This window comes from Rousettus aegyptiacus, unplaced genomic scaffold, assembly GCF_014176215.1.
Source record: "Rousettus aegyptiacus isolate mRouAeg1 unplaced genomic scaffold, mRouAeg1.p scaffold_m13_p_18, whole genome shotgun sequence".
Taxonomy (NCBI): Eukaryota; Metazoa; Chordata; class Mammalia; order Chiroptera; family Pteropodidae; genus Rousettus; species Rousettus aegyptiacus.
The window spans coordinates 20,734,674-20,747,873 of record NW_023416293.1 but is presented as its reverse complement, the minus strand read 5'-3'; the positions used below and the strand labels follow the sequence as shown (position 1 = coordinate 20,747,873).

The 13,200-nt window shown below is 38.6% G+C and overlaps 1 protein-coding gene across 3 annotated transcripts in view; it reads left to right on the top strand.

Moving 5' to 3' along the window:
- Positions 1–12,732, top strand: part of EXO1 (exonuclease 1) — a 36,507-nt gene extending 23,775 nt beyond the window's left edge. For 2 of the 3 annotated variants that reach the window (XM_016166733.2, XM_036235628.1), the window contains 3 exons: positions 1,556–1,657; positions 5,435–5,628; positions 7,446–12,732. In XM_016166733.2, the coding sequence (XP_016022219.2) occupies positions 1,556–1,657; positions 5,435–5,628; positions 7,446–7,587 (438 nt within the window). In that variant the 3' untranslated portion in view covers positions 7,588–12,732. The remainder of the gene's footprint in view (positions 1–1,555; positions 1,658–5,434; positions 5,629–7,445) is intronic. The other variant, XM_016166734.2, reaches the window with a different exon arrangement.
- Positions 12,733–13,200: the final 468 nt, after the last annotated feature.

Sequence of the window (13,200 nt, the reverse complement as noted above, 5' to 3'; positions counted from 1 at the left end):
GGGCCCCTTGGAGGCTTCGCTTTGCTTTTCGCTTTCACTCGCTTCGCCCTCGGCTCCCCCGCCGGGTCTGTGGGGCCCCTGCGCCTCCGTTTCCGTGTCGTCTTTCTTATTTTTCATTTTGTGTTGCATTTTCTCGGCTCTGTCTGGGTGTCACCACAGCTGCTGCTGCTTGGATACCTTTCCTAAAAACGTCGTCTACTGGTGAGGGTACTGTTAAGTCTGCTGAGCTCCTTTGGGGCGTTCTTTTTCCTTTTCCAGCAGACATCTTCCTGCTTAACTTTTTAAGCACTTAGCCATGCTTTACTAAGAAGCCTTCCCAGCTCACAGGCCGTGGGCCTGTCGTGCTGACAGAATTCCGCGCTTCTCTCTTCTGGGCTAACCATTTTTTGTACTAATCCGTTATAGAAGCATGAATCTCCTCCCCTCGCCAAAAATGCAAACTAAAAAGCACTCATTAAATCATCCCTTGCTTCCCGGTGTAGTATATTCCTATTAGGATAAATAAATTATTCTTAAAGAACTGCGACACTAACAGTTAACATAAAAACTATGTAATCTGTCTCTGATTCAGAAAATGTTTCAGAAGCCACAGTGCATTGGGGCTTCATTTTGAATATCAGTTTTTACTGTATGGTTCTGAAGAAAATATTTTTTTATTGGACAATTCCATTGGTGGTTCACTGTGAAATGCACAAACCATATATTCTGTGTGTTTAGGATCTTACTCATGGTCTTTATTTTAATAAATGGTTTAGTCCAGGGTTACCACTACCGTTAGCTATGAGTGAAGAATATTAGAGTTTCTATAAGTTACAATCCAAGTTAATGGAGTATTTTTCTTTTTAAAAAATATATAATACCGTGTAGAATCCCAAGATAAATATTTAAAAATATATACTGAAAAATACAGAAATGTAAAATTTTCTAAATGTCTATTCATTGTCCTTTTAACCTTGGTGGGAATCCAGATTATTCCCTCTGTAGACAGATCTGACATGATGGGATTGGGGTGTAGAGGGAAGGTCTTAAAGTCATAGCTAAAGGTAACTGCATCCGATACTCTACTGCTCTACTTCTTGAAAGTAGTTGCCTTTTTTCTCTTTATGTTGAACACTATTACACGATTAAGAGATGTAGGACTATCCTGGCTCAACTTTTTGTTGCTTAGTAATTTATAAAAACTTAGCCATGCTTGCAGTGATAATTATAGCAGGCTTGTCTTATCTGAGCTAGCCTTTTGGCAGGTCCTGAAACGATTCAGAAAAGCCTTCCGTTTTAATATATGTTTTATGTAATTCTCCAGCTGAAATATCTTACTAGTTTCTTCAGTTTAACTTTAAGTGAAACTGGCAAACTTCATTCTTTTTACGTGAGATTTATTTTCTTTTATTCTATTCCAAGTGTTGTATACTTTCTTTTCTGAGAAATTAACATTTTTTTACATTGATCTTCTCATTTTACTTGTTTTACATTTTGTTGAATACTGGTTAATTGTCATTAAAATTTCATAGTATAAAGTCTAATTTTATTTTATTTTTTGATCTGGTGGAACTAGGAATCTGATTGTAATTTTAAGTCACTTGATAATCAAGGTTATCAGAAATCCAAGCTACATTTATCTCATTCTTTGAAAAAAGATACACTCCTAAGGAACAAGGTAAAACATTTATTTATTTTTTTTTCATTTCGGAAGCCATTCATTCTTATTACTAGAAAATGAGAAGTATGAGCAAAATTAAAATGCTTATATTTTTATTTACACAAAAATGTCTACTTTCAGTCCTTCTAGGACCACGTTTGTGTGTGATTGTAGGTGTTTAAGTTGTGAAACCTGCTATTTCTCTTTCAGTATAAAGATCTTTCCCATATATTTACTTAGTATTACTTAGAATGACTAGACAGACATGTGCTGCCTCACAGTGGGGATGCGTAGCCTGACACGCATCATCGGGTGGTTTTGTCGTGCAGACATCACAGCGGCACTCACACAGATCTAGGTGGTACAGCCTGCCGCACACCTAGGCTACGTGGTCTGGCCTGTGGCTTGTAGGCTACAAACCTGTACAGCACGTTACTGCACAAAACACGAGATTAAATCAAGCTCAAGAGAAGTGATGCGATCCAGAGACGCAGTAAACAGATATGAGGCTGCTGCCAGCGTGACACAGCATACCATTTAAAGAGAACACTTTAAAAGAACAAAAATTATAGTGCGATGAATACATAAACCAGTAACATAAGTGTTCATTATCATCATCAAGTGTTATGTACTGTATGTGCTATACTTTTACACGACTGCCAGCGTCTGTTCACACCAGCATCATCACAAGCACATGAGTAACGCCTCGTGCTGTGATGTTACGACAGCCATGATGTCACTATGCAATAGGAATTTTTAGCTTTGTTATAATCCTAGGGAACAGTGTCATAAGCGCAATCTATATAACTATATTATAGTTATATGACATGTAACTATAATATGCCATTGCATGGGTTTAGCTATTCCTCTAATGTTCGCCTTTTACCCTAAAAATATTTTGCTTTAGCAGACCAGTACTGCAGCCAGTATCTTGTGGGTAAATTTTTGAATACATATTCTTGATTATTTCACAGGGATGAATTTCATGGGTTGGTTTTACCAGTCTGAAGGAATGTACGATTTAAAGCTTTAATGTATGTCCCCAAAAGGCCTTTTAGCCTTTTTCTTTTACATCAAAATTTATAAATATTCATGTGACTGCATAGTGAAAGTTCATAAGTTAAAGTATATTTTATATATTAAGTGTTCTCGCCCATCAATATGAAAACACTAATTCCTAACTTAATGGGCAAGGGTTATGAACAGAGATCACAAAAGAAAAAGTGTAAATGTTCGATTAATGTAGAAAACCATGTTCAACATCATTAGTAATCAAATAATGCAAATTGAAATAAAGTTAATTTATTACCTCAGATTTCTAAAATACATTTTTAATTGTGCTCATTTTTATAAAAGTACAGTGAGATGAATAATCACATAATGGTACAATGTATGAATTGCTCTACCATTTCTGAAAAGCAATTTGAAAGAGTTCAAATAATTCAATCCAGTAAATGTATTCTAGAACTTGAGCCTAAGGAAATAGTGAGAGTTTTAAGTATGAGAACATTTACTCCTACATTGGTTACAATAATGAAACATTGGAAATAATTTTAATAAAAATAAAAGTGAATTCTTAAATACATTTTTGTTTTTGGATCTCAGTTGGTAGGAATAAAGGTGATTTTTTTTTTCTTTGTTTTCTCATGTTTTTCTACAGTGAACATAAATTATTTTTCTTATGTTTATTTTTAAAAGCATAAAAACCTTTTTAAAATATAAATAGTCTGCATATCCATTTCAAAGAAGATCCCCATCTCATACTATATAAATATAAATTCCAAATATATTAAAGATACAAATGTAAAATAGTAAACATGAGACTATTTTTAAATCTTTGAGTTAGAAAAGGCTTTTCAAACGTATCCTGTCTTGGAAAAGTGTCCATATTATTTTAAATGAAAAGGAAAAACATGTTAGTAAACAGTATATATAACATGGTGTTTTTGTTTGCCTTAACACTTAAAAATGCTCATGCACACAGGTCTGTGTTTTAGTAATCATAGCAACAAGTCTGGAAAGATAATAAAATTATTTCTAGTGATGGATAGAACTAGAGATGTAGAAAGTACTTTCCCAAAAGGTTATTTCTAGACAGCTGAACCATCACCTTTTTAGTACTGTTATTATTGCTGTCAGAGATTTGCATTGTTACGGTTTTAACTGTCACTTCTGTTTTAATGAAAAGTCTCCAGATGAATCTTCCTCTTTGCTCCCCAATATTTATCCTCTTTTTTACCTCTAACCAGTTCATCTCAGAACGTTTTTACGTTATATAAAATTATATTATTCTCTTATTTAGTTTCAAAATCTTAGGATTGTCCTTATTCTTCATAACTGCAAACCACCTCAGTCCTCCTTCCGGAGAGGTAAAGTGAAACAACCAAGCAGCTGTGCCCGTACAGTTCCAGGGTTTCTTTCTTTGTCTTGTTTTTTACTCTCTCCCTTTTTCTTGTCACCAACACCCTAATTCAGGATTTCATCTTGCATGTGTGAACCTCTTCATTTTTTATGCACCATCTGCCAGATTCATCAGTTTTAAAGCCTTGTTTTAATATACCTCATCGTTACTGTTCTAAAAAAAAAAACACACTTTAGTGACCCAATATTTTATACAAGAATCAACCCTTCAGTAGTAACCTAAATGTCAATAGAAATCTGTTTAAGTAAATTATGGCACATTAACACAGTGAAGAACGGGCAACCTATACAAAACAATTCAGTTCTATGTGAAATGGAAAAATCTCCAAGATACATTGTTAAGTAGAATTAAGATAAGTGAGAAAAGCGAAGTACACAACAGTGTATTATGGTGCTAGGTGTGTGTGTGTGTGTGTGTGTGTGTGTGTGTGTGTGTGTGTGTGTCTGTGCGTCTGTGCGTGCGTGCAGCAATCCTTATCCACGGTTTCACTTTTTGTAGTTTCAATTACCCTTTGTCATCTATGGTCTGAGAATATTACATGGAAAATTACAGAAATAAACAATTCACAAGTTTTAAATTGCGTCCTGTGTTCTGAGTAGCATGGTGAAATCTCATGCCTGGGACGTGAATCCTCCCTTTGCCCAGTATATTCACACTATATATACTACCCACCCGTTAGTCACTTAGTAGCCATCTCACATAGCAGATCCACTGTCATGGTATAGCTGGTGTTCAAGTGACCCTTATTTTACTTAATAATGACCCCAAAGCACAAGAGTAGCGATTCTTTTACAATTCAGATATGCCAAAGAGAAGCGGTAAAGTGCTTCAAGTGAAAAGGTGAAAGTTCTTGGCTTATGAGGAAAGACAAAAAAATCGTATACAGAGATCGCTAAGATCTGTGGTAGGAACAAATCTTCTATCCATGAAAATGGGAAGAAGGAAAAGGAAGGCTAGTTTTGCTGTCACACCTACTGCGAAAGTTACAGTCGAGGGCACATTCAGTGCTTAGTTCAGGTGGAAAAGCATTAGACTTCGTCGTTGGTATGTGTGTGAGAGCAGGTTCAGTCTGCCCAGGGTTTCCGGCATCCAGCAGGGAGGAGGTACCAGCTGTGAATGGATCCAGACGGGGATATCCCAGAGGGAGTAAGAGGAAACCACTTTCCTCTCTGGGTTATAACTCCTGAATTTAGTGCCACGTACATACATTACCTATTAAAATTATAACGTTTGTAGTAGATGTTTATAAGTAGCACATTTTTACACATTGCTTGCAGGTTATTTTTCTGTTCCAGAGTATAAAGAATTGTTTGAAATTAACTAAAAGAAATTGCTTTAACAGAATGGTATTAAAACGGGTGTTTAAACTTCAGGTACCTGGGCTGTATAAATCTAGTTCTATGGACAGTCTTTCTACAACCAAGATCAAACCTCTAGCACCTGCCAGAGTCAGTGGACTAAGCAAGAAGCCAGCAAGTGTGCCGAAGAGAAAGCATCATAACGCTGAGAACGAGCCAGGATTACAGATAAAAATCAATGAGCTCTGGAAAAATTTTGGATTTAAAAAGTGAGTTCCCTTGTTACTTATTCTAAAGTAAGATACATTATTTCTGTAATTTCAGTTTTTCTCCCAGCTATTTCTATTTCCATACGAATTATTTTCTTTTTGAGAACTATATTCCTCTTTCTCCATTAGCCGACTCGTAAGTATATTTAACTCCAGTTTCTATACCCTCTGTTAGCGAAAAGATGGCAAACCGAAAAAGCTTGGGTCTGTCTGGCTCTCGGGGTCTGTGTTGTTTAGCAAATTAATTTTTCTGGACTTAAATGTCTCAGCTTTTTTATCTCAGGGTTATAATGAGAATAAAGTCATTTTAGATATGGGGGTTTGGAAGTAATGCTGTCTCGTACTGCTGGATTTAAAGCAGTTTGTTTCCCTGAATTATCATATCCAAAATAGCGAAAAGTATTAAGATGATGAATTTGCAAGATTTCTAATCTTTGTGGCAAACATTGTTTTAAATGGATTGATCAACCCTCTATGTCTACATTTTTTTGAACTACAATACTTCCTTCTGTTAAACTGTAAAATTAACTACAGAGTAGCATCAATTTATGATTAAATTATTTTCCTATTCTTAATAAAGCGAATATGCTAAGAATAAAAGTAAAAAACAGAAAAATTATCTTTAGAAATGTCACAATCAAATGAAATGATGAGTGGGAACCCTTTGTAAATAAGTAAGTGCTGGGCAATTATTTTTTTATTTTACATTGTGTAAAGTATAGAATTAAACCATATAGCAGCAGTTCTCAAACTTTTTGCCTTCAGGAACTCTTTATACTCTTAAAAATTATTGAGGGCCCAAAATATTTTGGTTTCTGTGTGTTGGACAACCTTTAACCTTGTAACATTGTGATTGGTCATTTGGAAAACGGGCCTATCTTTCAAATAGTGACGCATTTCATTATACAGTATTTAAAAAAGCACCAAAGTCTGAGCAGTAGGAAGCTGTCCAGTGACAGATATGTTTTCCGAAATTCTCATTTTCACTTGAAAGTTTGAATTTTATCATTGGCAACAAATACTGTTAATTGTTTTCTTTATTTATTTTTGTTTTTTTTTTAATTAAATTTAATTAATTAACTTTTTTTAATTGAAGAAAGGATTAAAATTTTTTTCTTTGTTCATTTTAGAGAAGCCCTTTGCCAAACCCCTAAATTGAATAGCCATAGTGTTACATGTGCTCTTACTCTAGATAATTATGCTTCAGCGTGCGACCAAAGTCAGTGTCCAACAGAAGTGCATTGTGTGTGGCTCTTTTTTGTCACAGAATATTAAGAAATTGAGAGAGTTAAGATTTAGCAAAATTAATGATTTTTACTACTTCATCAAGAATGTTCTTAAGTGAGACTAGCTTTTTATTTTTAAGTCTAAGTATGTGGAAGTGGAGAATACAAGTACCCCCTTCCAACAAAACAAAGAAACAAACAAAACCCACAGGAGGAGTAAAAGGGCTTCAAACATTTGTTCGTGCTTCACTTAGGTTGGTTCTTAGCCAGACTGGAGAAGGACGCTGAGGAGAAAAGGACCAAAATTTCTTCATTAGCATGTTCTACCTTAGCCAGTATATATGCAGTAGTAACCTGGCACCTACTCTGAAAGATAATTTAGAAAGCAGGAAGAGACACTTCAAAGCAAAACTCAAATTTTACTGGGCATCTTCAGAGGAGAACCTGAATGTGCATTTAATGAATCGAGGCAAATTATACAATAAAGGGCCTTATCTTCTTTATATACCTCTATTTTACCCAGGTAGCTTGTTCTCTAACAATCACTACCCTAAAAGCGCCAAGTTCATATTATTCTATTCTGTTTCGCAGAGATTCTGAAAAGCTTTCTTCCTGTAAGAAGCCAGATCCCCTGTCTCCAGTCAAAGATAATATCCAGCTCACTCCAGAAACAGAAGAAGACATATTTAACAAACCTGGATGCATGCATGTTCAGAGAGCAGTATTCCAGTAAACATGGTCAGCTGTGGGGTGCTCACCTGCGGGAGACTTCTGTCCGCTTGAAGTCTGGTTTGGCCGTGAGACAGTTACCAGTCTGAAAGATTTGTTCTTGGATTTATGCTGTTTTTTAAACAGTACATTTTGTATATTACAACTGTGTAATCATTTCTTATGTTTAGCTTTTTATATTTTCATAAGGAGCTAACTAGAGAAATTTTATTTTTAACAATTTGAGAAATTTTAATGTTAATTGGGCAAGTTTCCCGGAATTTATAAAACTTTACTCAAAAGATTTCTGTAACATTGTCAAATATAAGGATGGTAAATGGAAAACCACAATCTGTAATCCTTTTATCCTAGGGGAAATCATTGTATTTCTTTACATTTTTCCACCTGCCTTTCCTGTCTTTCAGGCTTGAATTGAAAAGAAAGTTGCTGGGACAGGTGGGGGAGTTGGGAGCCTCAGAGACTGTCGCACAACCGGGACAGAGCTCTGCTACCTCTAAAGATGGGGTGCAGACCGACAGTGAAAGGAAGTTGCTTTTAGCCTTGTGTGAAAGGAAGTACTTCTTATATCATTAACATCCGTAAACTTCAAAAGAGCCTTTTGGAAATAAGTCTTTATTGACGCATGGGCGAAAAGGTCCTTAACATATGTTTAAAACGAGTGACCTGGGTGTGATGTAAGATGCTAAAGTGGCAACGTCTGTAATATGTACACGGTACAGAGAACTAGGCAGACGCCTGGGGGGAACCCGCTGTGCACGTGACGCTCGGGAGGGAGGCCGCTCGGGAGGGAGGCCGCGAAGACCCCACCTGCAGTACAGAATGGTTACAGAAGACGAAGGGACCCAGAGTGCTTTAACTTTAAATGAGACTTAATAGAGGAGTCTTGGATAAAGACATCAGAATGGAACAAAAGAACATTGTAAGAAACAACATAGAAATTTAAAAAGGAAAAAAATAAAAAGCAATCTGGAAAAGACCAAATCCAAAGCAAACAAGAATTTTCTGTGAATGTTTCCTGCTAGGGAACAAATTAAGAATGAATCAAACATTGTCTACAAATGTTTATCTTCTTACCCATTTAAAATGACAGAAAAGGAATAAAACATACTGTAAATCCATAAAGGTTAACAGAAGAGGCATCAGGCAAGGAGACAGGTGTTAAGTGCCAAGTGATACCGCATAGGCCACTTCTGCAGTGGCAGGAGCCACAGGAGGTAGAAGTTCAAGCGGGTTCATTACCTGGAGATGTCATGCGTGTTCCTCCGGAAGCAAGGCTGAAACGGGGTTGGCCGAAAGTATTTAACATTAGTGTGGAAGAAGGAGACGATGGCAGCAGCACTGGCATTTTTGAATCGATTCCTCATAACTGGATAGCAAATCAATAACCTATGAACATTAATACAAGTGTAGGTTACAGGATGTCCTTAGATCCCAAAACATGCGGAGGCGAAGGCAAGCCACCAACAGCCGCAAGAGCACAGGATGGCACCGGCATCCCTTCAGGGGCAGAGCGAAGGAGCAGGACATCTGGTGGAGCCGAGAGGGAACTCGAGAACAGCCACCGAGGCACACGGCCGGCCACGTCGGAACCGGCGCTCGAAACAGGCTCTGCCCGCTCCGCTGGTGCGCGAGCGCCGCGGCCTGCGGGAACGTCCGGAGGGCTGAAGGGTCGAGAATGAACTGCTGAAACCGGTTACCGAGGCTCGCTCCTAGGACGGGTCCCCCACAAAAGAGAAACTGCTGGGAGTTAACCAAAATCAAGCCCGAGAGAGACAATAGAGCCGAAGGAACAGCGTTAAAACAGAAGCGGGGGGAGGAACAGCCGCCGAGTAAGCTCAGCGAATACCGTTTTGAACACTCAAAAAACTTAAATTCCAGAATCTCCCATAGACCCTGCTTCCTTCTTTAAGAAAATTAATTTTACTTCAAAGGAAACCACAGAAAAAAATTTAGGTTAATCTCTTACACAATTACAGAATATTAAAAAAAAAAAAACAGAATAACATCTTTTTGGATCACAAAAATCTACCAGAAATTTCCAAATTTCTGTTGGGTCAAAACTAGTTTGTTTGAAAATGTGCTAAAAGTGCTACATTTCCTTTACCTGTATTATTAAAATGATACAGGTAAAGGAAATGTAGAATTGGAAAACCTCAGAAAAAAGGTAAACTCAAGGAAGCATTAAAAATAAGTATTTCAGAAATGAAGGCTGAACTACAAATAATTCCTTAAACGAAATAGGTAAAAATAAAAAAAATGGGACAAAAAGATTAGGAGGTGACAAATATTGAAGATCAGAATGGAATGTCCAATATACAGATAATCAGAGTCTGAGGAAAAAGACAACTATAATTTTAGAAATAGAAGATTTAAGGCTAAGATGTAAGACTATCTCTAAAGTGTACTCTCATACCTAAGATTATTGATCCAAGCAAGACAGCCAACAGCAAGACAAAATAGCCAGAGGACTAGACCGATGGTAGGCATTAAACTTATAGTTGCTTCTACAATTAAAAATTCGAGTTAAGAGAGAGGGAGTATGGTATGCACTGGCTATATGTCCATGTGACAGGTAGTACAACAAAAAAAGCGTATCAGGAACTTTCTGTTAGCTGGTGGTAGTCTGATAGTTTCGTTATTTTAGGACTTGTGTGTATAAGGTGGATTAGAATAAATGAATACAGAATATCTTAACATCCCCAGTTGAGGACCAGGATTCTTGATGTGGGAAAAAGGAGATACAGAATACAAAACAGGTTAATTATAAGTTCCTGTAGTTGCGAATTTGAATCGGAAATGCTAATAGAAACAATATGTAGACTATGTGAATGCGTGCACTGTATGTGTGTACATGTGTGCACTACATGTATATATGCACAGTAGAGACCTAGAAAAAAAGTGACTAATCCAGTACTAAGGAGCATTCCTACTCAGTTTATAATCTTAAAACACCATTTTTTTTTTTTTTTTTTACTAAATAAAACTAGAGCTTCTTGAAAAAATAGCCTGGCAGGAAGTGTAAAAGATAAGCCTGCAATATCTTTTAAAACAGTACGTGTCACAGGCTAGTATATGATTTCAAAGTGATTTAGGGGCTTACTTGAAGAGCCTCCTGCAAACTGGAAAATTCGATCTTGAAAAAGGATAATTGCAATTTAAGGAAACCCATTATAAAGGTATTAGAGATAATCAGCTGCCTTCAGGGTGATATGAGTACCAACTCATTCAGAAAACAAAGGAGAAATACCAAGCATCTTCCTGTCTTTCCTCTGAACTGTACCACTGGGTAACCAAACAACAGATGAAGAAGAAAAACATCTTTTTAGTGTTCTAATAATGAAAAAGAAAACTGATAATCTCGTTGTTTTACAACTCCAGTGGATTAATGGATTTCAACTTTCAGGATCAGCCGCTGCTAATACCACAACAGTAGACAGACGCCCAGACTTGCTACGCCTGGAGGAAGAAGCCAGCGCCCTCTACCGTCCGGCCGGTGGGCGAGCTGCGTGTGATCCTGGGCGTCTGCTGGCAAAGTGCAGGAGACAGGGCAGGAGCTCGTGGGCAGGTAGCACCAGGCTGTGCGCTGCTCAGTCCACACTGAGAAGCTACACGCTAAATGCCCGAGGATTTTCAACGGGTCATTTGTAAGGACGGGCGGAGGGAAAGTCCATGTTAAAAAATGACAAAACTAAACTGGATCACGTAGGAACGCACGCTTGGTGATAAAATAATAGAGATATACAAAAAAGTGATAAGTAAAATTTAGGATAGTGATTACTCTAGAGGAGGGGAGAGCACCGATTAGGACAAAGCACATGTCCTTCGGGGTATTCCGGAGTGGCTGGCGAAGGCTTGTTTGGTGACCTGGGTAGTGTGTGCTATGACAGGGTTTGTCTTAATAGCGCATCAAGCTACCCATGGCATGAGGTAAGCTATTAGCCTTATAATAATTTAAGCCATTTAGCTGTTTTGTGTGTTTTTTTCTATTTTCTGTTATACAATAATTTTTTTATAATTTATCAAATTGAAGATGTAATTGATTGTGAGAAGCTCTGTTATTTTATGTACCATTGAAAGGAAAAAATCCATTATATCAACACTCCATCAACTTTAAGACACATTTTTTCAGAATGTCACAATGTGTACCTTAGGATGAAATGCAGCAGTTAGACACCACAAACCCTGCACCTCATGCTCAAAATCAAGTATCCTCGCTTCCCAAAGCCTGGGAGTTTACTCTCTGGGCAGCCGGCACCGACAGCCTCTGATCTCAAAGGACACGAAGCTCAGCTGCGGAGAAGAAGGGGCAACGCGAAGATGCTGGGGGGGGTGGTGCCCAGGCCCGTTTTCTCCCGTAGCTCCCGACTGCCTCTCCCCGGGGAGTCCAGTGCACCGCGCCGGGAGCTCAAACTGCCCACAGCTCTAAGTGCTGTTCGCTTTCCGTTCCGTTTTTCAGTTCGGGTAATTTCTCTTGACCCGTTTTCACGTTTACCAGTCTGTCATTGGTTCTTCCTCTCTGCTATTATTGTTTTTTTTTTTCATTTCTAGTATTTCTATTTTGCTCTTACAGTTTCCATTCCTCTACTGACATTCTCCCATCTGCTCACGCGTGTTATCCGCCTCTTCCACTAGAACATGTTAACCATGACTGCTTTAAATTCCTTTTCTGGTATTTCCAGCACCTGAGTTCGGTTCTGTATCTTCTGTCTTCGGCAGTGCTTTTCCCTGTTTTCGCCTCATAGTTTCTGATTCAGTGCCATCTCCATTGACACAGCACAGGAGCCACAAGTGGCCGGTCTTCAGGCCTGGAAGCGGGCCTGCCGCTCCTGCTCGCTGGTCAGCGGCGGGCGCAGCAGAGCCCGCTCCGGAGTCTAACTGCATTGGGTTTGTTGCTGCGGTCCCTTCAGACTCCTCTGGCGTCGCCCTGTGGTTGGGGGGGGGCTGTTGTTTTCCTCAGGGTCGCTGCTCTAACCCCGCTTCCAGCCCTCCTCCGTCCTGTGGTTGGGAGTGCTCTCCCCCCTGCCCGTGCCCCGCTCCAGCAGCTGGCCCTGTTGCTGATAACTTGGTGTTAGTTTAATGACTAGATGTGGCCTGAGGGCAATGCTGTTACTAAACGTGTCAATTATAATAAATTTTACAATCCACTACACAACGGAAGTGTTTTTCACCTTTGTTCCTCAGCCCCCAGCAAGGTCCAGCCGCACGCTCGGCGTTCCTCATTCTCATTAAATGACTTGCAGCTGTCGGGCACTGTAGGTCGTGTAGCACCCGAAGTCTTTCTAAACACGGTTTGGTGTTTAACACCTGCTGACCCGTGGTTTAGGGGAGGCAGAAGGATAATTGGAAGAATTCCCTTAGGATTCGGAAGACTCGATCTGTAATTCTGACTCACCTTAAACTTTAGGCGACTTTGGGTAACCCACTGAACCTTTGTGGTCTTTTTTTCTCACAGGACACATGAGGAGTTGACCTGTATGTAACTCAGAAACTGCAACTCCAAAATTCTGTGAACCAAACAATAAATTCTTTGATTTATGAATAACCATTTAAAGACTATTCCAAAAGCTCCACAAGAGGGCAGCTTTTCCACATTGCTTAATGTCTGAAGAGCCATTCC